The sequence below is a fragment of the Piliocolobus tephrosceles genome, chromosome 3 (genome assembly GCF_002776525.5).
Source record: "Piliocolobus tephrosceles isolate RC106 chromosome 3, ASM277652v3, whole genome shotgun sequence".
NCBI classification, from domain to species: domain Eukaryota; kingdom Metazoa; phylum Chordata; class Mammalia; order Primates; family Cercopithecidae; genus Piliocolobus; species Piliocolobus tephrosceles.
The window spans coordinates 148,988,328-149,013,392 of record NC_045436.1 but is presented as its reverse complement, the minus strand read 5'-3'; the positions used below and the strand labels follow the sequence as shown (position 1 = coordinate 149,013,392).

The following is a 25,065-nucleotide window of genomic DNA, read 5'->3' as shown; positions in this document are numbered from 1 at the left end:
ATAGAATCTTTTTGATGTGCTGTTTGATTTCATTTGCTGTATTTTGTTGGGGATTTTTGCATCTATGTTTGTCAGGGGTATTGGTCTGTAGTTTTCTTTTTTGGCTGTCTTTGTGCTGTTTTGATATCAGAATAATGCTACCCTTATAGAATTAATAGAATAATTAATAATTAATAGAATTAATGTGGAGGAATTTTTTTCTCTTCAATTTTTTGGAAAAGTTTGAGAAGAATTGGTGTTAGTCCTTTAAAGATTCAGTAGAATTCAGCAGTGAAACCATTTGGTTCCAGGATTTTCTTTGTTGAAAGACTTCTTATTCCTGATTCAACTTCATCATTTGTTAGTCAGTTCAGGTGTTCTGTTTATTCTTGGTTCAATTTTGGTAAATTATATGTATCTGTAAATTTATTCATTTTTTGTAGATTTTCCATTTTGTTTGTGTAGAATTATTCATTATTCATAATAGTCTGTAAAAATCCTTTTTATTTCTGTGGTATCAGTTGTAGTAGTTCCTTTTTTGTTTCTGATTTTGAGTCTTCTCTTTTTTTTCTTAGTATAGCTAATGGTTTCTCAGTATTGTTTATCTTTTCCAAAACCCAACTTTTTACTGATCATTAGTACTTTGTCTTTGTTTCATTTAGTTCTGATCTTTATTATTTCCTTTATTCTAATTTGGGGTTTGGTTTGTTCTTGCTTTTCTAATAGCTTGAGGTACAACATGAGGTTGTTTATTTGAAATATTTCTACTTTTTTGATGTAGGCATTTATTGCTATGAACATCTCTTAATACTGCCTTTGGTCTATCCCATAGGTTTGGATATTTTTCATTTGCTTGAAGAAACTTTTATTTTTTTCCTAATTTCTTTACCAATTCAGGAGCATGTTAATTTCCATGTATTTGTACAATTTCCAAAGTTTCTCTTGTTGTTGATTTCTAGTTACATATTGTTGTAGCATGAAAAGATAATTGATATGATTTTAGTTGTTTATTTGTTTGTTTGTTTGTTGAGACGGAGTCTCCCCTCTATGGCCCAGGCTGGAGTTCAGTGGCCTGATCTTGGCTCACTGCAAGCTCCACCTCCCGGGTTCACACCATTCTCCTGCCTCAGCCTCCTGAGTAGCTGGGACTACAGGCGCCCACCACCACGCCCCGGCTAATTTTTTCTGTTTTTAGTAGAGGCGGGTTTCACTGAATTAGCCAGGATGGTCTCGATCTCCTGACCTCATGGCCCGCCCACCTCAGCCTCCCAAAGTGTCAGGATTACAGGCGTGAGCCACAACGCCTGGCCGATTTTAGTTTTTAAAAATTTGTTAAGACTTGTTTTGCAGTCTACCATATGGTCTATCCTAAAGAATGTTCTGGGCTGGGTGCGGTGGGTGATGCCTGTAATCCCAGCACTTTTGGAGGCCAAAGCGGGCAGATCACAAGGTCAGGAGAGTGAGACCATCCTAGCTAACACAGGGAAACCCTGTCTCTACTAAAAAAAAACACACACAAAAACTGGCCTGGCACGGTGGCAGGCGCCTGTAGTCCCAGCTACTCGGGAGGCTGAGGCAGGAGAATGGCGTGAAACTGGGAGGTGGAGCTTGCAGTGAGTCAAGGTTGCGCCACTGTACTACAGCCCGGGCGACAGAGCAAGACTCCGTCTCAAAAAAAAACAAAAAGATAGCCAGGCGTGGTGGCACATGCCTGTATTCCCAGCTACTCGGAAGGCTGAGGCAGAAGAATCACTTGAACCCGGCGGTGGAGGTTACAGTGAGCCGAGATCGCGCCACTGCACTCCAGCCTGGGTGACAGAGTAACACTCCATTAAAAAAAAAAAAAAAGAATGTTCTATGTACTGATGAGAAGAATATGTAATATGTATTCTGTAGCTTTAGGATGAAATGTTCTGTAAATGTCTGTTAGGTCCATTTGGTCTAGGGTGTAGTTTAACTCCAATGTTGGCTGCAGTTTGATGATTTTCTTTAATTATTTCTATTTCTTATTTATGTATCTGCTCTACCAGTGAGATTTATTCTCTCACGTGTTTTTGTGATGGTGGTTATCATTCTTTTGCTTCCAGATACAGGACTCTCATGTATTTCTTGTAGTGTAGGTCTAGTGGTAAATTCCCACAGCTTTGCTTGTCTGGGAAAGACATTGTTCCTCCTTGATTTCTGAAGAATAACTTTGTTGGGTAATGTATCTTGGCTGGCAGGTTTTTTCTTCTTTCAGCACTTTAAATATATCATCCCATTCTCTCCATGCCTGTAAGGTTTTTGCTGAGAAATATGCTATTATTCTGAAGGGGATTTCATTATATGTGACTTGATGCTTTTCTCTTGAAGTTTTTACAATTCCCATTTTCTCTTTGACTTTTGACTACAATGTTTCTCAGATTCAACCTCAAAGATTCTCTCTATCTGGGGACTTTTTAGTTTCCTGCATCTGAATATCTGTATTTCTTCCCAAAACTTGGAAGTTTTTAGCAATTATTTTATTAAATGGGTTTTCTATTCATTTCCCCATCTCTTCCTCTTCTGGAAATTCCATAATGCAAATACTTGTTTACTTAATTATATCCTGTAGGTCTTGTAGGCTTTCTTTATTCATTTTCTTTTTGTCTGACTGGGTTTTGTCCAAAGACCTGTCCAAGTTCAGAAATTTTTCCTTCTTATGATCTAGTCTGTTGTTGAAGCTCTTGATTTTTTTAAAGAATGTATTCATTGATTTTTTTTAGTTTCCAATTTGTTTGGTCATTTTTTGTGATATCTATGTATTGAATTTCTCATTCAGATTATGAATTGTTTTTCTGGTTTTGATGAATCATCTGTCTGTATTCTCTTATATCTTTCTGAGTTCCCTAAGGTCATTATTTTAAATTCCTTTTGAGGTATTGCATCAATTTCCTTTGCCTTGGGATGTATTACTAATAAATCATTTTGATCCTTTTGCGGTGTTAATTTTCCTTGCTTTTTCATGTTTTTTATATCCCTATTTTAATATCTGCACATCTGGCAGAACAGTCACATCTTCTAATTTCATGGCATAGCTTTCATGGGGAAAGACTTTTTCCTGCAGATGTGTTAATTGAATAGAGTGCTTTGACTTTGGTTCTGGGTGGGCACAGTAATGTAGTGTCCATGTGTTTCTTCGCTGTAATCAGTGTCAGTGGTACCTATGAGTGCTTTAGTGGCCTAGGTTGTGAGTGTTTGTGGAGGCAGCTTGGCTGGGGCCTGGAGCTACCAGACAGGCTGGTTTGGGAGCACTTGGAGGGGTATGCTGGTCAGGGCGGCAGTCATTAGTGGCAGCAGCAGGCCCCAGGTAAACCAGACTTTGGGTCCCTGGGGAGCACGCACAGGCACATAGCAATTTCCCAGCTGGAGAGTGTGGTTGCTGACAGTGGCAGTCCCCGGGCAGCAGGGTAGTTCATGGGCCCCTGGGGAGGGGACATGCAGTAGTTTCACTACTAGATTGGTAGGTTGCCAGTGGCAGCAATTCTCAGGTGAGCCAGTCCTCAGGCCCCTGTTTGAGGGTACAGGTACTCAGTAGCCTTGACACTACAGTGGGCAAAGTCAAAGGCAATGAAAGGCCCCAGCAAGCTGGTCCGCAGGCTTCTAAGGGGAATGCAAGCACACTGTGGCTTCCCCGCTAGACAGGTAGTTTCACTGATGGTATTGGGCCCTAAATGTGCCAGTCCTTAGGCCCCTGATGGGGGCACATGGCAACTCTACTTCTATAGTGGGAAGGGCCATCAGTGGCAGCAGATACCAGATAAGACAGTCCTCAGGCCCTCACATGGGGAATTGCATGAGAGCACAGGAGCTCTGCTGCAGAAGTGTGCAGAGTTGTCAGCATTGGCAGGCCCTTGGTGGGCCAGTCCTGGGGCCCCCATCCTGGGGCAGCCAGTCCTTGAGTCCCTGATAGAGAAGGCCCTGCAGGCAATGCAGCAGCTCCACCACTGTAGGAGTCAGCGTTGCCAGTGACAGTGGCAGCAGGCCCCAGGCAGGCCAGTCCAGGGGCCTTTGGGAGTACACATGGGCATGTGGCAGTTCTGCTGGTCATTAGGCCATCAGCTGTCAAGTTCTGGGGAGCACATGCTTTGGCTCCCTCTGTCTTGAAGATGGCCTCCCTGATGTACTAGATCACCTGTTCCCTGGGTTACAGGCCACTGTATTGCCTCAGGTGCTGAGTTCACAGCTACACCATGGGGTCCAACTGGAATCACAGCCCTGTAACCTTCTGGATTAAATAATGATAAGGGCTCAGAAATGCAGAGATGCAAGCCCTTTGGGGCTCCTGGACAGGGTACATTTTAGCAGTGGCTGTGTTCTCAAAATGGCAGGATAATGCAGTAGCCTGGGTTCCAGAGAATGGCTGGGAGGAGATGGGAACTCAGCATGAGTTCCCTCCCTATACTAGTCTCAAAACCTATGAATACTGTAGGGCTCCCTTGCAGCTAGAATTGCAGGTGTCTGTGGTGGGAATGTGGACTACTAGGGATCTCCTGCCTTTTCTCACAGTGGAGAGTGCCTCTTGGCTTTAAGCCAATCCAAGGGCTCTTCACTTCCTTCTCTATGCTCTCTTCCCAAGTTCCAGTGCCTCAGAGATGCCTCTGTCACTTCTTTACTGTCTTCTATTGTTGTCCCATGTATTCTGTTATTCTCCCTAGGTGTGCAGTTCACCGTGTAGTTATCTACTTATTGTTTTAGCCTTTCTGTGTGGAGGAAGCAGGCCCTTCTACTCAGCTATCTTAATAACATCTTTCAAGTTTTCTAGCTGGCAAAGATTTATCTCTAGTTCACTGCCACACTGAAGATACACCTCTTTGGAGTGATGGCCTTTCACATGTTTTTCCTGTTAGAAACCTGTTATTATCCCATCCCATGATCACAGTGAGTAGGGCCCTGTACTTTGTCTCCAATCTACCATGTACCCACAAATGACAAAATGATACTTAAAAGTCACTAAGATTTAATACAATATAGTCTAAAGCTGTCTTCAGATCTCTTATTTTCCAAGATTTCTGCTTTCACTGTGCCTTTGGCCTATCTATGTGTTATTTAGTTTTCTTCTAGCTATGCAACACATTTAAAAAGATAGATTTTTAAACATTTTATGCAAAATTTCCATTGTTTTTAGTGTGGTGTTTGTGCAAATCTATTTTCCTCAATAGTACCAGAAACAGAAATCCACCATTATCTTTTATAACTTACCCCTCTTACCCTAAAATGTGTTCAGCTGTAGAAATAACACAGTGAATTTTTACTGGAAACTTCTAAGGTTTGGATAAATTAACAGGAAAAAAAATTTGTTTTCTTTATTGCACTGACCAGAACCTCTAGTAAAATATTGAATAGAAGTTTTGAGGAGGTGTTCTTAGTTGTAGGTGGAAAACATTGCCTAACATCTTGAAGCATAGTGCTAGCTGTAGGGATATTTGAAGATGCTATTTATCAAGTTGAGGAAGTTCTTTTCTATTCCTTGTTGATGAGTTTTTTTGTTTGTTTGTTTGTTGTTTGTTTCTGAAATGGAGCCTCACTCTGTCGTCCAGGCTAAAGTGCAGTGATGCGATCTCAACACACTGCAACCTCTGCCTCCTGGGTTCAAAGTGATTCTGCTGCCTCAGCCTCCTGAGTAGCTGAGATTACAGGCACCTGCCACCATGCCCAGATAATTTTTGTATTTTCAGTAGAGATGGGGTTTCACCGTGTTGGCCAGGCTGGTCTCAATCTCCTGACCTCGTGATCCACCCACTTTGGGCTCCCAAAGTACTGAGATTATAGGCGTGAGCCACCGCGCCCGGCTATTGCTGAGTTTTTATCCTGAATATGTATTTGATTTTGTCAAATGCTTTTTCTGCATATATTGAGCAGTCATATGGTTATGTTCTTTATTCTATTAATATGATATATTCTATTAATTGATTTACAAACATTAAAGTAACATTGCATTAAAAGCATTAAAACAAGCATTAAAAGAAAATAGTTTTGTTAATGCCTAGACTACCAAGTATATATATAATTTTTTTTATTATTTGAGACGGAGTCTCGCTCTGTCGCCTGGGCTGGAGTGCAGTGGCGTGATCTCCACTTGCTGCAAGCTCCACCTCTGGGGTTCACGCCATTCTCCTGCCTCAGCCTCCCGTGTAGCTGGGACTACAGGCACCTGCCACCATGCCCGGCTAATTTTTTTTTGTATTTTTAGTAGAGACGGGGTTTCACTGTGTTAGCCAGAATGGTCTCGATCTCCTGACCTCGTGACCCGCCCATCTCGGCCTCCCAAAGTGCTGAGATTACAGGCGTGAACCACCGTGCCTGGCCCCAAGTGTATTTTTAAAATAATTTCAACTTTCATTTTAGATTCAGGGGACACATGTGCAGGTTTGTTACCTGGGTGTATTTCATGATGCTGAGGTTTGTGGTACTATTTATCCCATCCCTCTAGTACTGATCATAGTACCCAATAGTTTTGCAATTCCCTACCTCCCCCACAGAAGTCCCCAGTTTCTATTGTTGCCATCTTGATATCTATAAGTAACCAGTGTTTAGCACTCACTTATAAGTGAGGATATGTGCTATTTGGCTTTCTGTTCCTGTGTTAATTCACTTAGAATAATGGCATCTAGCTGTATCCATGTTGCTGCAAAGGACATGATTTCATTACATTTTATAACTGCATATATTCCATGGTGTATATGTACCACATTTTCTTTATTCAGTCCACCATTGATGAGCACCTAGGCTGATTCCATGTCTTTGCTATTGTGAATAGTGCAGTGATGAAAATGCAAGTGCATCTGTATTTTTGGTAGAATGATTTATGTTCTTTTGGATACGTACCCAGTCATGGGATTGCTGGGTCAAATGGTAGCTCTGTTTTACATTTTTTGAGAAATCTCCAAACTGCTTTCCACAGTGAATAAACTAATTCACATTCTCACCAATGGTATGTAAGCAGTCTCTTTTCACTGCAGCCTTACCAGCATCTGTTGTTTTTTGACTTTTGAATAATAGCCACCCTGCCTGGTATGAGATGGCATCTCTTTGTGGTTTTGATTTGCATTTCTTTGTTGACTAGTGATGTGTGGAACAGTTTTTCATGTTTGACCATTTGTCTGTCTTCTTTTGAGAAGTACCTCTTCATGTCTTTTGCCCATTTTTTACTGGGCTTATTTGTTTTTTGATTGTTGATTTGTTTAAGCTTCTTAGAGATTCTGGATATTAGACATTTGTCAGATGCATAGTTTGTGAATATTTTCTCCCATTCTACAGGTTGTCTCTTTATACCACTGATAGTTTCTTTTGTTGTGCAGAAGCTCTTTTATTTAATTAGGTCCCACTTGTCAATTTGTGTTTTTGTTGCAGTTGCTTTTGAGGACTTAAATAAATTCTTTCTCAGTCCAAATGTCCAGAATGGTTTTTCTTAGGTTTTCTTTTGTGGTTCTTATAGGCTATAATCTAACATTTAAATATTTAATCTATCATGAGTGAATTTTTATATGTAGTGAAAGATAGGGGTACAGTTTCATTCTTCTGCATATGGCTAGATAGCTATGCCAGTAACATTTACTGAATAGGGGGTCCTTTCCCACATTGCTTATTTTTGTTAACTTCATTGAAGATCAGATAGCTGTAGTTGTGCAGCTTTATTTCTGCTTTCTAGGTTCTGTTCCGTTGGTCTATGTGTCTGTTTTTGTACCAGTACCATGCTGTTTGGGTTACTGTAGCCTTATAGTATAGTTTGAAGTCGGGTAATGTGATTCCTCCAACTTTGTTGTTTTTGCTTAGGATTATTTTGGCCATTCAGGCCCTTTTCTGGTTCTGTAAGAATTTGAGAATAGTTTTTTATAGTTCTGTGACAAATGACATTGGTAGTTTGATAGGAATAGCATTGAATCTGTACATTTCTTTGGGCAGCATGGGCATTTTAATGATATTGATTCTTGCAATCCATGAGCATGGGATGTTTTTCCATTTGTTTGTGTCATCTGTGATTTCTTTCAACAGTGTTCTATAGTTCTCCTTGCAGAGATCTTTCATCTGATAGGACCTTCTGAGCATGGAAAGCAGTTTGTGTAAGGGCAAAGCTCAGGAGCAAGTAATGGCTGAAAACTCAGACTTTAGAGGATACATGGTGATCAGCAGTAGAAGATAGAACTTAGCTAGAAGATATATTTACACTTGCTAAGCATTCTAGTCCACCAGATGCCAGCAAGGTCTTTAATAATCAAATTAGTTTTTGTTTTCATTTTGTCTTGGCATTTATTGCTGGCAGCTCTGTGAGAGAGGGCCAGATAACAGGTCAAGCAAATAGACTTTTTGCTTCTTGGGTTGAGAGAAGGTTAATGTAAAAATAAAGAGTGGCCAAATTAAAAAAGTGTTTATGACATAAAATTGACAAGATTTGCTCACATTGATATAAGGAAGAGTGTGGGTGGCAAGGTGGATAAAAAGGAATTATCTGAGGGCCATAGAGAGTAGACAGCCTCTTGGGGAGCTGCCAAACAAGAAATTAACCTAAACACACCCCAGAAGTTGAACAGGCTGTCCCTATGAATCATTAACTAAGAGGCTAGGAAAAGAGAAAGAATCCAGGGAAGAGCAAATGTACAGAGACCTTGGAAACCATGCTAACAAGACAAGTTTAGCAGAGGATCTATAGTGGATTCTAAGCAGATTTTCTGAGCTGCAAAGAACATGGGAAAAACGAGTTTAGGCTGGACAAGCTGACTCACACCTATAATCCCACCACTTTGGGAGGCCAAAGTGGGTGGATCACATAAGGTCAGAAGTTCAAGACCAGCCTGGCCAACATAGTGAAACCCCGTCTCTACTAATAATACAAAAATTAGCCAGGCATGGTGGCACATGCCTGTAATCCCAGCTACTAGGGAGGCTGAGGCATGAGAATTGCTTAAACCTGGGAGGTGGAGGTTGCAGTGAGCCAAGATCGTGCCACTGCACTTTCAGCCTAGGAAACAGTGAAACTGTGTCTCAAAAAAGAAAGAAAAACATGACTAAACTCTATGCCTTTAGTTTGTTGAAGATAGAGCTGTATAAATAAAATAAAAATTAAAATAAATTATTTTGTAAAATAAAAAAAATTTTTTAAAAATTAAAAAATTGGAATTAATCTAAACCCTTGTTGAAGTGAACTCAAGATATTATAAGGATAATGGTATCGATTATTAATTCTCCCCCAGCTAATGTACTTCTTGTAGGTCACTCAGACACTGTACAGAGACCTTCATTAACTCTGAAATCACAAAGGAATCATTCAGAAAGCAGCTCCTATAAATACCTAATAGTTAGTGCTGCCAAAGTGTTAATGCATCTTTTCAAAGCATTAAGGAACTGGGCAGATACAAATAGATGCGATGACTATGTATAAAACATGAATTAAGACGTACCTCATATTTGATTTTTAAATAGTGTTTAAAAAGGGCCCTTTTTAAGTGCGAGATTCTGTGAGCTAATATTTCCTGTCCACGACATTCTAATGTTTTTAATTGTGAACCATCCGGATTTGCTGTTGGTATGAATCAAGTTTTTTATTTAATTAAACCAGCTTATCTGTTCACTCATCATAATTAATCCATTCCTGTCTTAATTACTTTTTCATTTTCAGAGCCAATCATATATTTATACAAATACGGAAAAATCTAAGTCAATTTTTAATATAAATAAGAGCACAGAATGCCCATTGGAGATGTGTATATGCTTCCTTCACATATTTAGAAAGGCTCAAAATAACGGAGTTCATATTCTGCCACAAACACAGAAACCAGAGAAAAAAATTTCAGTTCATTCATTTACCTCATGACACCAATTATCTAAATACCACCGTTTCCCAAGATTTCAGAATCTTGCTTTTATTAAACCCATCAAATGATGAATTATAATGTAGGAGGCCTTTCTGTTTCTGGAGGCAATTGCAGGGAAACCATGCCTATCAGTTCATTTTTGTCACTGGTGCATGTGTGGCTTTTTTCATTCACTCATTTATTAATTGAGCAAGACTGCAATCATTAGAGATGCAGCCGTGAGTAAGACAAAAGAAGGTTTCAACTCCCTTTGAGCTTAAATTTTAGTGAGGGAGGCACACAATAAACAAATAAACAATGATGAGTAATCCACAAAGAATTAAGGAAGTAGAAGGTGATTCAGTGACTTCTATAGATGGAGTGCTCAGAGAAGGCCTGTCTGAGGAGGTAGCATTAAAGCTGCCAGTTGAATGACAAGAGGTGCCATGAGATGATCACAGGACTAAGCATTCCAGGACGACACCGTAGCTAAAGTGAAGGTCTGCGAGTGGGAATATAATCTAAGAATCAAGTGAAAGCCAGTACTGCTGGAGGGACATAAACAGGAAAAGTGGTAAGAGATGAGCCTGGGGAGAGAGAGAACATTCATCATAAGGAGTGTACCTTTCATTCGAAGGTCTGTAAAGAGCTGATGGGGCTTTTAAATAAAGTAGTGATGTGATCTGATTGACATTTTGGAAAAATCAGTCTGGTTGCTCCATGGAAAATGAACCAAACGGGGCAAGTGTGAAGACAGGGAGATGGAATCTGGATGAAAGGTGAGTATGGCTTGCATCTGGTAGCAGAAGGGACAGAAGTAGATTAACTCAGGATTTGTTTAGTGGTAGAGTGAGAGAACTTATTGATGTGTTGGCTCTTGGAGGGTGTATTATAGAAAGAAAAGAATCCATCAAGGATAATACAATTGTTTTTTATTTCATAAGCTTTAGGACTTTAACATCACTTAGTCATTTCATGCATTTATTTCATCGGTCATTGCAAAGATTGATTCTTTTCACAGCTGTATATTTCCTTGATTAGAGCAAACTATGGTGTATGACTTTCTGGGTTCAAATCTGGGTATTCTAATTTAGTGGCCGTATGCTCTCGAGCAAGTTTTCTAACCCTTCTGCCCTTTAGTTTCCTTGCTTAAAAAACATGGTAATAATGTTACCTGTTTCATAGGGTTGTGGTCAGCAGCGACTAAGGAAATGCAAATAGAAGTGTACTTAGCACACTACTGGACCGCAGGAAGCACTCACTAAATGTTAGAAATTAGGTGCTATAGCAAAAGAATCTATTAACAGAGTAAACAGACGACCTACAGAATGGAAGAAAATATTCACAAACTATGCATCCAACAAGGATCGAATATCCAGAATCTGTAAGAAACTTAAATCAAGCAAAAACCAAATAACCCCATTACAAATAGACAAAGACATGAGCAGACACTTCTTAAAAGAAGACATACGAGTGGCCAAAAAGCATGAAAAAATGCTCATCATCACTAATCATCAGAGAAATGCGAACCAAAACCACAATGAGATACAATCTGACCCCAGTCAGAATGGCTATTACCAAAAAGTTCAAAAACAACAGATGCTGGCAAGGCCGCAGAGAGTGGAGAATGCTTATATACCACTGGCGGAATTATAAATTAACTCAGCCACTGTGGAAAAGTTCAGAGGTTTCTCAAAGAATTTAAAATAGAGCTACCATTTGACCCAGCAATCCCATTACTAGATGTATACCCAAAGAGAAATAGATCATTATACCAAAAAGACACATGCACTTGTATGCTCATTGCCGCACTGTTCACAATAGCAAAGACATGGAATCAACCTAGGTGCCCATCAGTGGTGAATTAAATAAAGAAAATGTGGCACATATACACCATGGAATACTACACAACCGAAAAAAAAGAGAATGCAATGTCCTTTGCAGCAACATGGATGCAGCTAGAGGCCATACTCCTAAACTAATTAATGCAGGAACAGAAAACCAAATACTGCATGTTCTCACTTGAAAATGGGAGCTAAACATTGAACACACATAGGCATAAACATGAGAACAATAGACACTGTGGACAGCTAGTGGCGGGAGGAAGGGAGGGGGGTGTGAGTTGAAAAACCATCAGGTACTATCCTCACTGCCTGGATGCAGTATACCCAGGTAACAGACCTGCACATGTACCTCCTGTGTCTAAAATAAGAGTTGAAATTTTTAAAAAATTAGGTACTAAATTTCTCTTATCCTCCTTACAATTGTGCAGTCAAGTCTCAGCACCTCAAAATGAGTTAACATGTTTTTAAGAAACAATAAATTTCTGTTTCTTATATCATTATATAATTATTTTATGTATAATTTAGATACTATTTTTCAGAATTTCTTAACCCTTTCGAATATATTTTTACCTTCTATGTCTGACAGTATTTGTCTCTTTTTAAAGTGCCTTTTTTGTTATTTCGGTTTTGAAAATCTGCTGAGGGCTTTTAGATTTATTGAATATTATCAGCTTTATTGTGAAGTTAGCATTTTCAGCTCTTAAATGGAGCAAGGGAGGATGGGCATTCTGATCTCAAGATTATACAAATTATGTGAAAACTTAATATAACTGCTTCCGTCAGTGCCATAACACCGCATGGGCCCCGCTTTAATGCACAGCTCCTCCGATGGGTGTCCTGCTTTTTCTCTTTGGACTTAGAACCATATTGAATCTAAGGCTGGAAAACACCCTATTTGTTTAGATCACAGGACAATCCAGAAGACCTTGTATTTCTCTGAATCTCTGATTTCTATGTAAACACTGGTTCCTGTCACTCTGCCAGGCTGCAGCTGCATTTCAGACTTTCATGATTGGTTATTTGCTTCTCAAAATAGGCTTGAGAACAGTAGGAAAATAGAGTAGGTCAACACAGCATATGGTTAAATTTTCACGGACAGATGTGTTTGAGAATAATAGGGAAATTCTTTTAAACTGTTATCTTTGTTATAAATGTGGTATGCGGATGTTTCATAGTTACGACTGGAATAGAGGTACTTTTAGCAAATGGTACTTTTCATAAGATTACACATTAACCTAATTTTTGAAAACTATATTCATGTTTCACTGAAGGTAGCTGGGCAAGGAATAGCCTCTTTGCTCTTAGAATCTTACAGTGCCATCATTGATGCAGAATTGTTCAGCACAGATGACTTTGGAATTCCTTTCTGTGCAAAACATTTGACATTAAATGCATACATGTTTTGTGATTCTTCGAGTTTCAGGTTCTGTGTTTCTTCTTGTATTTTCTTAATGATAGGAGATAATAAAAAATTTTTTATTTCAGAAGGTTTACATAGTGTGACATATGTAAAATAGTTTCTATCTCCGATATAATGGTAAGTCCCTAAGCCCAGGGTGGGAGACGTTATTTTATTAAACCACTGGCCAATTGGATCTACAGTGGGTGGGATCTGCTATGATAGGTTTTCATGCTTGTTTCCATACTGTGCTAAATTTTGTAAAATGTCATAATATAGCTGAATACTCTAGGTAGCAATGATATCATCTGGGATGTTTTCAGAAATCAATAAGTAAATTTATCAACGTGTGTATTGTGTGTGTGTGTTTTAAAACTTTTATGTTTTGTGGAGCTAAAACCCTGATAACCCTACTGTGTTTCCTGCTGCCCCTTCCAAAGACATTGTGGTCGTAACTATTTAAGAGCTCAACGTGAAGGTCTATGCGGGCATAAAGAATCAACTGTGAATTTTCAGCCCTGCCAGCAATACATAGAACCAACCGGTGGTCCATCCCGTGGGCTGCTCATGCATGCCTGATGGATGGATCTCTGTGGAATTAGGGAGCAGGTCTATACCAAGAGACAAATACCCTGTTATTTCACAACCCAGCACCTCAACTTGATTATATTACTGTTAGTATTTATTTTTAGGTTTTCATTTTTTTGCCAGAAATATCTGTGGACATACTCACTTCCTGTGTGTTTGTCTTTCTACTACAGATACGGGAGCAGAAAGACAGGCACTAAGAGAAAATGTATATCCTAAACTGAGAGAATTCTGCAGAGAAAACTATGGATTGGAATTTCAGGTAATTCTAGTGTTAATTTCATTCACAATTATGTCCAGTTAAATAACTAGTGTTTGTTTCTTGTCACAACTTGAGTGTTGTAAAAGACAAGTTTTAGGCCCTGAAAAAAATTATTTCTTTGAGCATGGGTAAAAAGAAACACTGACAAATGGAAAGTATTTAGTCATTTTTGATGGTTCCTTTATGCTGTGCTTCTTGGATCCTTCCTGTTATGGGCTCATCTTTTTCTTTGAACCATATTTGTTTGCTTTTTTGACAGTCTCCACTATTATCAAAGAGATGAAGGTTGCTGAGCACCTGAGTTTAAGCTATGGTTTCTAGAAATATTTTGCATTTAAAAATGGGGACCAACTTTTTTCAAACTTATTTCTTTTCATCAGCCTGGCCTGGCCTTGCCTTCTATCTTGCCTTTAACTTTTTGTTCACATTGAAGAACATCCTTTTTCCTAATCATTTCAGAGCTACACCATTTAGTCCCCCCAAAAAATTATATCAGCCTTTCAAGAGACAGTAATGGCACACGTCATTGCTAACGTTCACGAACATCCTGACATTTTAATACACCTCTGATTTTGCCATCTGAAGGTAAAGTGCTTGACAACATTGGATGTACCTTGGGCATCCAAATGTTGAAAAAAAAAAAATGGCTCCTGCAACAGATAACATTATTTAGTCAGAATTTTTCAGCCTAATTTATGATGGAAATCCTAATTCTCCAGTGCTATCTAAACTACACATTTACATTGTCAAATGATGAATATGTAATAGAGGTTTGTGGTGCAGAAGTGCAAAATGCACCATCATTAGTGGAAGAACATTTCACTCTTTGTTTCCTCCCAGATAAATGTTTTATCTTGGTATACTCCTGATGTCTTCTAATATGATGCATAAAGTAACAGTCTCGAAATGGCTTCAATCTCAATGCGTAATATCAGTCACCACCAGGCCATGATGACATGCACATTGAATTGTCACTCATAAGTCACCATTTACTTGATAAATTGTGAACCTAAATTAAATTCCTTGTCATGAATTCAGCACTACCTTCTCTGAGGAATCTGGTTTTACTGATAACAGGGTCCCAATTGTTATATAACTTCCAATCTGTCAAGAATCCCAAAGACTTAGACACTCCTTGGGGACTCAGTTACCATAGAGGAAGAAGTGTGTCCAAGCATATAATCCCATCTTTAACTTTGTTTTTGCATCACTTTTGTCAACAGAGGAAGTCAGCGAGCTGTAGAACAGCTTCTATAAGCCATGGTATTGACTAGGATTAGCTGAGGGAGAAAGAGAAAAAAAAAGTATACTTTCTGAACTAGAGGTAGGCACAGAAGATAGATACAGGCAAAGGAAAACTGTACTAGGCGAGGCCCATAGAATAAATTGACAGGATTACTCTAGGCAGGTGCACTGAATCAGCTGAGGAGATGTTGGACCGCAGAGTAGACCGCAGTGGGCAGGGGAGACGTAGGATTGAGCCCCAGCTCTCTACAGGTACTGGGAGTGACTGAACCTGCCCATCCTTCAGTTCAGTGTCTAAAATAGGAATGGCAACAGCTTACATATCTGAGGTTGTGTTTAGAATAAAATAAAACATGCAAGGTTACATTTGCTTCCAAGCTCTAGGCTTAGCAGGAGTTCACATACATAATATCTGAGACTTCTAAGACTACACCTTTTAAGTATAGTCTTTTATAGTAGGTTAATTATATCACTCCCTGAAGGTATACTTTTTAGAGAGACAGTTCTCTTCTCTCAACTGCAACAAAAAATATGATGCCAGAAGCTTCATGAACAGTCAGTTTACCCCCACAGTATCCCCGATTCCATCTTTGATTGTGCACTGAACCCAGAACATATGGTTTCCTAGAGTTACTCAAACATACCAATCTACTTCATGCTTGCTTGCCTTTGCTCATGCCATTCTCTTCAACTACAATGCTTTTGAGTCTGGTTCTTCCCCTGCTTCACCTCCTGGATTCTACTCATTCTTAAGACTCTTCCTATCTGAGCTCATGTTGTGCCCCCTTTCTCACTGACCCACAGCCCTGTGGGCCTCTTTTGGATCCCTGAACACCTTAAGCCCATTCCTACTTGAGAGTTTTACTCTGGGTGTTCTGTCTTGCAGGAATACTCACTCCCTTTATCTTCACACAGATGCTTTCTTATTGTCCCTCGGGTCTCCACTGAAATGTCACTCCTAGAGATGCTTTTCTTTTTTTATTATTATTATACTTTAAGTTCTAGAATACATGTGCAGAACATGCAGGTTTGTTACATAGGTATACATGTACCATGGTGATTTGCTACACCCATCAACCCGTCATCTACATTAGGTATTTCTCCTAATGCTACCACTCCCCTAGTCCCCCACCCCCCATCAGGCCCTAGTATGTGATGTTCCCCTCCCTGTGTCCATGTGTTCTCATTGTTCAACTCCCACTTATGAGTGAGAACATGCAGTGTTTGGTTTTCTCTCCCTGTGATAGTTTGCTTAGGATGGTGGTTTCCAGCTTCATCCATGTCACTGCAAAGGACATGAACTCATCCTTTTTTATGGCTGCATAGTATTCTATGGTGTTTATGTGCCACATTTTCTTTATCCAGTCTATCATTGATGGGCATTTGTGTTGGTTCCAAGTCTTTGCTATTGTGAATAGTGCTGCAATAAACATACATGTGCATGTTTCTTTATGGCTGAAAATTCCAAAAACCAGAATGCCTCTTTTCCTCTAGAGATGCTCTTCTAGTGACCCAGTCTAAAGTAACCACCTCTCTTTTGCATCATACTGTTTTAGTTCTTTGCATAGCATGTGCCAGTATCAGATACTTTTTCTTGTTTGTTTATGTATCAGCCTGCTTATTGTCTTTCTCCCACTAGATTATAAGTTCCATAAGAACAGAGGCTTTTCTGTTTTTATGGAATTTCAAAACAGCTGCATTCCTGGTCCTATAGTCCCTGGCACATTGGAAAGTGCTATGAGAATTTGTTGAATGAATGCTTATGTGAAAAAAAATGAATGAATGAAGACCCAGCCCAGATATAACTTGTGAAAGAAAGCCTTCTCTGATCCTTCCCACACCTCCCAAGATAGGCCATGTACCTTCCTCTTTGCTTCTCTGAAATTAAATGCATAACTCCCGATAATCCATCCAATTCATTCAAGAAGTATTTGTTGAGTGCTGACCATATGGCAACCAACATTCTAAGTGCTGGGAATAAAGGAGCAAACTAACCAGATCCTCTTCTGAGGAACTTCTAACATTGTTGGGAGAAGCAGACAATGTAGACTCCAGGAGTAATAAATGCATTTTATTGAATAAATGGTTCTATTTTAAAAATCACAGAAAGTAGGGTTAGGGAATGCCAGGTAGTCAGAGAAAGACTCGGTGATAAGGCAACATTTGAGCAGAAATCTGCAGAAAGTTATGGAGCAAGTCATGCAGATGTCTGGAGTTGTGGGGAGGAATCCAGGCATAGGGAACAAGGGAAAGGGTCTGAGGTGGAAGTGTGTTTAGAATATTCTAGGAACAATCACACTACTATATTCCAGTCTGGACACCAGAGTGAGACCCTGTCTAAAAGAAAAAAAAAAAAAAAAGGAACAGTAAAGAAGCCAAGTGTGAGTGAAGGAAATAATTACAGATGGCATCAAAGTAAGATTATATGAGACTTCATGGGCCAAGATTAAGAAGTTAGAATTTTTATTGAGTTGAAAGGGAAAGAGTGAGGTGATATGACTTACCATGAAGAGGTTTGCTCAGGTTCTATGAATAGAATACAATACAAAGGAATGGTCAAAGCAGGAAAATAGTGCAAACAGGAAGAACCAAAGTAAGCAGTGTAGATAATGAAACATCATCTGGTTAAGTAAATTTTTCATCACCTGCCTATAAGTGCCAAAAGTTCTCAGGCCTGGAATTGTCTTATTCAACTTATCCCAATGGCCAAATGGCTGCAGATAGTAATCCATTTAGTTAAATCTTTATTCAATTAAATTAATAGAATATGAATAGGATAGAAATTAATAGAATGTCAATTAAATTAATATGCCTTATAAGTAAGCAAGTCCATATACCTTTTATCTATGTGCCTGTTTGGCAGGCTATTTTGTAGTGTTTCCCTATTTTTTTTTTTCATTTAAAAGAAGATATTTCATGAAAATACACTAGACTCCGATTACGTAAACTTCAATTAATTCTGTATGTGATGTATACATATATAGGTTGATTACTCAGAGATGGAAACAGTTCAGTGGAAAGAACATCAAGCCCACTTAGCAAAGAACACCCAGGGCATCAGGAAAAGACATGGCATTTAAATAATATGTTATTTGATTTGCAGGTATTTATTAAGGGCTTCCAGCTACAGAGAAGAGGATAGAAAATAAGAACAAGGAGGATTAATTGGAAAAAAGTAAAGACAGACTGGGGAGAAAGCAGGTGGTTGCAAAAGCCAATAAATAAGGAGCTTGTGATTATACTCAGAGATACCATCCACTCCTTCTTTCGGAACTCTTGTCCAGGCCCACTGCCAAGGTCCTGGTCTAACCCTCACTGCTTCAAAAATGGGATGAACAAAAAGCATCCTAATTGGTTTATTTTCCTACTTACCCCTAGTAGATTGCAAGTCCTTGAGGAAGAGGCTGGTTCTTATTTGTTTTTACGTCCCCAGGCCTGGAACAGAGTTTGGCGTTTAGTGGGGTTTTAGTAAAAGTGTGTTCAGCAGAACTGCCTTACACCGTCACCCTACTTGAGTTTTTCTATACAATACCACCAGAATCATCCTATGTAAATGTCATATTGTGTCAGTGAAGGGACGTGGAGCAAGCTGACCAAATAGAAGCTTCCACTGATTGTCCTCATGAAGGAACACCAAACTAAACAGTTATTCATACAAAATAGCATATGAACCAAAAATCAGATAAGTGATCCCATACCTGGTTTTAGCTTCATATCACTGGAAGAGGAACTGAAGAGGGGAGGAAAGACAGTCTTGAATTTCCAGTGCCATCCCTCCCCCAACCCCCAGTAGCAGCCGTTTGGTGCAGAGAAAGAATCTGTGTGCTTGGTGAAGGGAGAGTACAGTGATTGTGGGACTTTGCACTGGAATTTAATGCCCCGTCACAGCAGAAAGCACCACTGGGCAGAAATCAGTCAGTGCCCACTGAGGCCCATTGAGACCAGTCCTAGTCAGAGGGGAATCACCCCTTCCAGCGATCAGAAACTGAGTTTCGGCAAGCTGTGCCACCGTGGGCTAAAGTGTTCTGGGATTCTCAATGAACTTGAAAGGCAGTCTAGGCCACAAGGACTGCAACTCCTAGGCAAGCCCTGGTGCTGGGCTGGGCTTGGAACCAGTGGACTTGGGGTGCATGCAAACTAGCAAGATACCAGCTGGGATGGCCAAGGGAGTGCTTGCCCTACCCCTCCCCCAACCCCAGGCAGTGCAGCTCACGGCTCTGGGAGAGACACTCCTTCCTTCCACTTGAGAAATGGAAAGGAAAGAGTAGAGAACTTTGACAGCTTGGACACCAGCTCAGCCACAGTGGGATAAGGCACTAGGCAGAGTCCTGGGTCCCCTATTTCAGGCCTAACTCCCAGACGACATTTTTATACATACCCTAGGCCAGAAGGTAACCTGCTGCCTTAAAAAATAAAAGGACCCAGTCCTGGCAGGACTCATCACTTGCTGACTAAAGAGCCATCATCTCCCCAGATGAGTACAGTAAGGCACCAAGGACCAATCCCGGGCTCTGAGTAATCAGCAGTAATACCCAGGCATTACTCGTCATGGGTCTTGGGTGACATTCATAGAAGTGCTGGTCACAGGCATGACCCAGCACATTCCCAGCTGTGGTGGCTATAGGGAGAGATTCCTGCTTTAGAAAAGGAGAAGGAAGAATAAAGGGAAATTTATCTGGCAGTTTAGGTACCAGCTCGGCCACAGTAGAGTGGGGTAAAGCACCAAGCGGGCTCTTGGGGTTCCCAATTCCAGGCCTTGGCTCTCAGATGGTATTTCTGGACCTGCCCTGAGATAGCGGGGAGCCCATTGCCCTGAAGGGAGAGTCCCAGACCTGGCAGCATTCGCTACAAGCTGACTGAGGAGCCCTTGGACCTCAAGTGAATCTTGGCAGTAGCCAGGCAGTACTTGCTCTGAGCTTGGGGTAGTGGTGGCCATGGGAAAAGATTCCTCTGCTGGTGGAAAAGGGAGGGAAGAGTGGGAGGGACTTTGTCATGTGGCTTAGGGACCAGCTCAGCCACAGTAGAACAGAGGATCAGGTAGATTTCTAAGGTTTCCAACTCTAGGCCCTGGCTCATGAAGGGCATCTCTGAACCTGCCAGGGCTGAGGACAACTTGCTGCCCTAAAGGGAAGGACACAAGCCTAGCTGTCATCACCACCTGCTGACTGTAGAGCCCTAGATCCTTGGGTGAATGTAGGCAATAGCTAGGCAGTGGTTACCAAGGGCCTTGATGGGACTCACGGCTGTGATGGCTTCACATCTAACCTAGCATAGTACCAGTGGTGGTGGTCACAAGGATGCTTGTGTCACCCCTGCCCCAGCTCCAGGAAGCTCAGCTCAGAGAGAGGGACTCTGTTTGAGAGAAAGTAAGGGAAGATAACAAGAGTCTCTGCCTGGTAATCCAGAGAATTCTTCTAGATCTTATCCAAGACCACCAAGGCAGAAGAGCCACATGTTACTGGGCTTGGAGTACTCCCTAATACAGATACAGCTACAGTGACCAAAAACCTAGATCACAAACCCAAGTCCCTTTGAATACCTGAAAAAACCTTCCCAAGAACGACAGGTACTAACAAGTTCAGACTGTGAAGACTGCAATAAATTCCTAACTCTTAAATACCCAGACACCAACAAATATCAAGACCATCCAGGAAAACATGATCTCCCCAAATGAGTTCAGTAAGGCACCAAGGACCAATCCTGGAGAGACAGGGATGTTGTGAACTTTCAGACAGAGAATTAAAAATAGCCATTTTGGGGAAACTCAAAGAAGTTCAAGATAACACGGAAAAGGAATATGAAGTCCTATCAGATAAACTTAACAAGTAATTTGATATAATTAAAAAGAATCAAGCAGAAATTCTGGAGTTGAAAAGTGCAGTTGACATACTGAATAATGTATCAGTCTCTTACCAGCAGAATTGATCAAGCAGAAGAAAGAATTAGTGAACTTGAAGACAGGCTATTTGAAAATACACAGAGGAGAAAATAATAAAGAATGAAGCATGCCTATGAGATCTAGAAAATAGCCTCAAAAGGGCAACTTTAAGAATTATTGGCCTCAAAGAGGGGAGTGGGGTAGAAAGTGTATTCAAAGGGATAATAACAGAACTTCCCAAACCTATAGAAAGACCGGTATTCAAGTACAAGGTTATAGAACACCAAACAGATTTAACCCATATAAGGCCACCTCAAGACATTCAACAAATGCCATATTGTCAGTTTCTTTGCTTAAAAGTTTTTAATGGCTTCCTGCTGCCTATAAGATCTCTCTTTAATGTAACTCCAGCTTCATTTTCCACTCTTCCCCACATAAATAATCCATGCCAGTCCATCCTCAGCCTGTGCTTGGAGCACATCTGCCTGATTGCTCATTCCTAACTCTCACATTCTAGTCACTATTATCTATTTCAATACTTGCTTCCTATCAGACGTACTCTTTCTTCACTTCTAGCCACCCCACCCCCTGTCCTTCACAATCTAACTGAAGGCCTAGATTTCCCAAGACATCTTTTCTGATTTCTGAATAATCTCCCCCTCTACTCTCTGAACTCATAAATCTGTCCCATGTGGGCCGCTGGTACAGTGAGCCAAGATTGAATCCACTTAGGGCAGGGACCTCTAAAGGGGGTGTTTAGCTGATCTGAATACTTAGGACACTTCCACTTCAAAAGAAATTTCCATCTGAGTCCAGCCCCTGAGCTTTATGTCACTCTTTAAGAATACCTTCTGATAGCCACCTTCATTAGTGGGCATCTGGCATTTTACGTTCGTCTTAGTCACAAAGTTCATAAACATTTTACTTTACCTCTGACATCCATTAAATCCCCAAGATCTGCCAATTCTACCTCCCTAAATACTTCTCCAATCTGTTCCTTTTGTTCAGATCTGTATTATTGTTACCTTGACTGTTGCCATGGGTACCCTGACTGTTCCCATTTCCTTCATGTCTGCCTTCTCCTCCTTAATACCAAACTCTTAATTTACTTTACCCATCTGGTCCATCCTCCACAATGTTGCTACAGTGGTGTTTTTAAACACCAATCTGACCCTTGTCCACAAGATACAGTCTATGCTTCTTGGCACAATGTGTAAGTTCTTTTTTACCCCTGCCTACTCTCAAGGTCTTACCTGTGACTCCTTCCCACAGGCAGCCTGTTCTAGCCTTTGCGAACTACATTTGGTTCACCAGATGTGTTTCCTTTTCCCCCCTGAATTTTCTCACCCACTGTGCCCTCTGACCGGGGGATGGGGGGCAGGGGCTTAAATTGCCTCCCAGGCAAATGAAAATTTCTCCTCATTCATTAAAATATAGTGAAGTCCTTCTATGAGATTCCAGAGTACTTTATTTCTAATCTTTACCAGCTTGTCGTATTTGTTTTAATTAATTAATTTTAAATGTCCTTCCCCCATGAACTGGGTGCTCTTAGAAGTTAGCAATCACATTATTTCTGTCTTCATATTACCAGAATCTGTTATAGCAGAGGTCCCCAACTCCTGGACTGTGGCCTGCTAGAAACTGAGCCACAGGGCATGAGGTGAGCAGTGAACCAGCATTAGCGCCTAAGCTCCACCTCTTGTCAGATCAGCGGTAGCATTGGATTCTCATAGGAACACAAACCCTGCTGTGAACTGTGCATGCAAGGGATCTAGGTTGTGGACTCCTTATGAGAACCAAACACCTGATGATCTGAGGTGAAACAGTCTCATCCCCAAACCATGCCCCTACCTCACCCCTCTGTCTATGGAAAAATTGTCTTCCACAAAACTGGTCCCTGGTGCCAAAAAGTTTTGGGGGCTGCTTTGTTATAGTACATGGCTCATACTAGATCTATAATGAATGGTGGTTGATTGATTTCAATTTATTGATTAAATGACTAAGACCCAGAAGCTGAGAGTCTATACCAGCACTATGTAAAAGAAGCATAATGTGAGTCACAGATGCAAGCCACATAGGTAATGTTAGATTTTCTACTAGCCATGTTCTAAAAAGTAAAATGAAACATAAAATTTTTTTGCCAAATTTTTTTATTTTTTTTCCTGCTTATGCTCATTTTTTAGCTCTAAGAAGAATATAGTCATCTTAAATGCATATATTTTGTGAAAGTCATTTCCAAAAATTTCATATTTTCATTATTCTTTATGGTTTTTCTTAGATATTCTTTGTTATTCTTTCTCTGACATGGTTTTTAAAATTTTAATATTTTGAATTTAATATTTTAAGATGATATCTAAAACATCATTTTAACACATGGTCAATATGAAAATTATTAATGAGGCATTTTACATTCTTGTTTTTAACCTGAGTTTTTAAAATTCAGTATGTTTTGCATTCAGAGCACATTGCAATATGGACTGGCCACATTTCAGGTGCTGGACCAGCTGCATGTGGCCAGTGACTCCCAGGCTGGACAGCAGAGCTCTAGATGGTAGTGGGGTCTGTCTGGGTGGGATCATCCTGATGGGATAATAGTGACAGAGGTCCAGCTGAGAGCCTCCAGCTGGAAGACTTAACTAGAGGAGCCACAGTGTGAATGGAAATTCATTTGTATGTGTAAAAAAAAATATTAAAAAATCCAGAAAATGATTAAGAAAATTAATTTGGCCAAGCGTGGTAGCTCACGCCTGTAATCCTAACACTCTGGGAGGCGGAGGTGGGTGGATCACGAGGTCAGGAGTTCGAGACCAGCCTGGCCAACATGGTGAAACCCCATCTCTACTAAAAATACAAAAATTAGCTGGATGTGGTGGCAGGCACCTGTAATCCCAGCTAGTAGGGAGACTGAGGCAGGAGAATCACTTGAAACTGGAAAGGCGGAGGTTGCAGTGAGCCAAGATCACACCACTGCACTCCAGCCTGGACAAAAGAGCGAAACTCCATCTCAAAAAAAGAAAATAAAATTTCCACCTGTCAAATGAGTAACTTTTTCTTTTATCTCACCATTTTGGGGCATTGTGTTAATAGGGGGTATATAACCTGAAATAAATACTTAATGCCGCCAAAACTGCTGTAGAACCAGGACTAAGTGACTATTATACATGAGGCAACAGACTAAAACCTATAGTCAGTGATGCATTTGCCTGCTGTATTAATCTTGAAATTTGATTTGAAATCAAGAGAGGCACATGATGGAAACTCTAACCCCTTTTATTTCCAAATTTTAAATTAACAGTCCTCGTCTTTAGAGGGTGTCATATGTTACCTTTTGTAAAATGTAGCTTTAGAAACAAATTGTCCAAACACGCCTTTACAATTAAGCGTGACAACGTGGTCTCAGAGTGGGAACTCCCCTCTGTGCTGGTCCCAGCCCTTTTCCCTCACTCTGAGAGGCAAGCGTCGGCTTCCTTGGTGTGTAAGGAAGTGTGAGAAACTTGCAGCTCACCCTAGCAGGAAGATTTTGCCTGCACCTACTTTCTGCCTCAGGATAACAATGAGATGCCACCTGCAGGCACCAAAGGGGTGGATGCTTATCCTGGGCAGAGGTGTCTCCTGCAGCCCCTTTGGTCTGGGGTTTGTCACCTCTTCATTGCTGAGGCTCCATCCCTCCATGTCTCCTTGGGCAGCACAGGTCCATGCCAGTCCACCTGGTTTTCTTCCTCCCTAAACCCCCAATGAGAGTATAACCTTCTCCTTAAGCTGCCTCCTGTACATGAGTAATCTTAGCATCAACATCTCCAACTCTCTCCTCTTCATAGTTGTGTGAGGATAATTCTCCAACTTTTTTTTTTTTTTGAATGTTAATATGTTTAAAGCAGAACTCATCCTCCTTTTCCCTTTCTGAATTCTCAAGTGCTACTACTTCCTTGTCTTCAAGACTTTCAACTCTTGGCTTAGTCCATTCTTTCATCCTTTAAAACTAGATCCAAGCTGCCACTGTTCCGGTTGACTCATCTGCCACAGTGTTTCTTCGAAGCTTGCCTTTTCTTTCCATTTTGAAA

General features: G+C 40.5%; 1 protein-coding gene across 1 annotated transcript in view; it reads left to right on the top strand.

Moving 5' to 3' along the window:
- Positions 1-25,065, top strand: part of NWD2 (NACHT and WD repeat domain containing 2) — a 221,674-nt gene that overhangs the window by 63,550 nt on the left and 133,059 nt on the right. Inside the window, exon 2 of the mRNA XM_023224679.3 lies at positions 13,793-13,881. Within this exon, the coding sequence (XP_023080447.1) occupies positions 13,793-13,881 (89 nt within the window). The remainder of the gene's footprint in view (positions 1-13,792; positions 13,882-25,065) is intronic.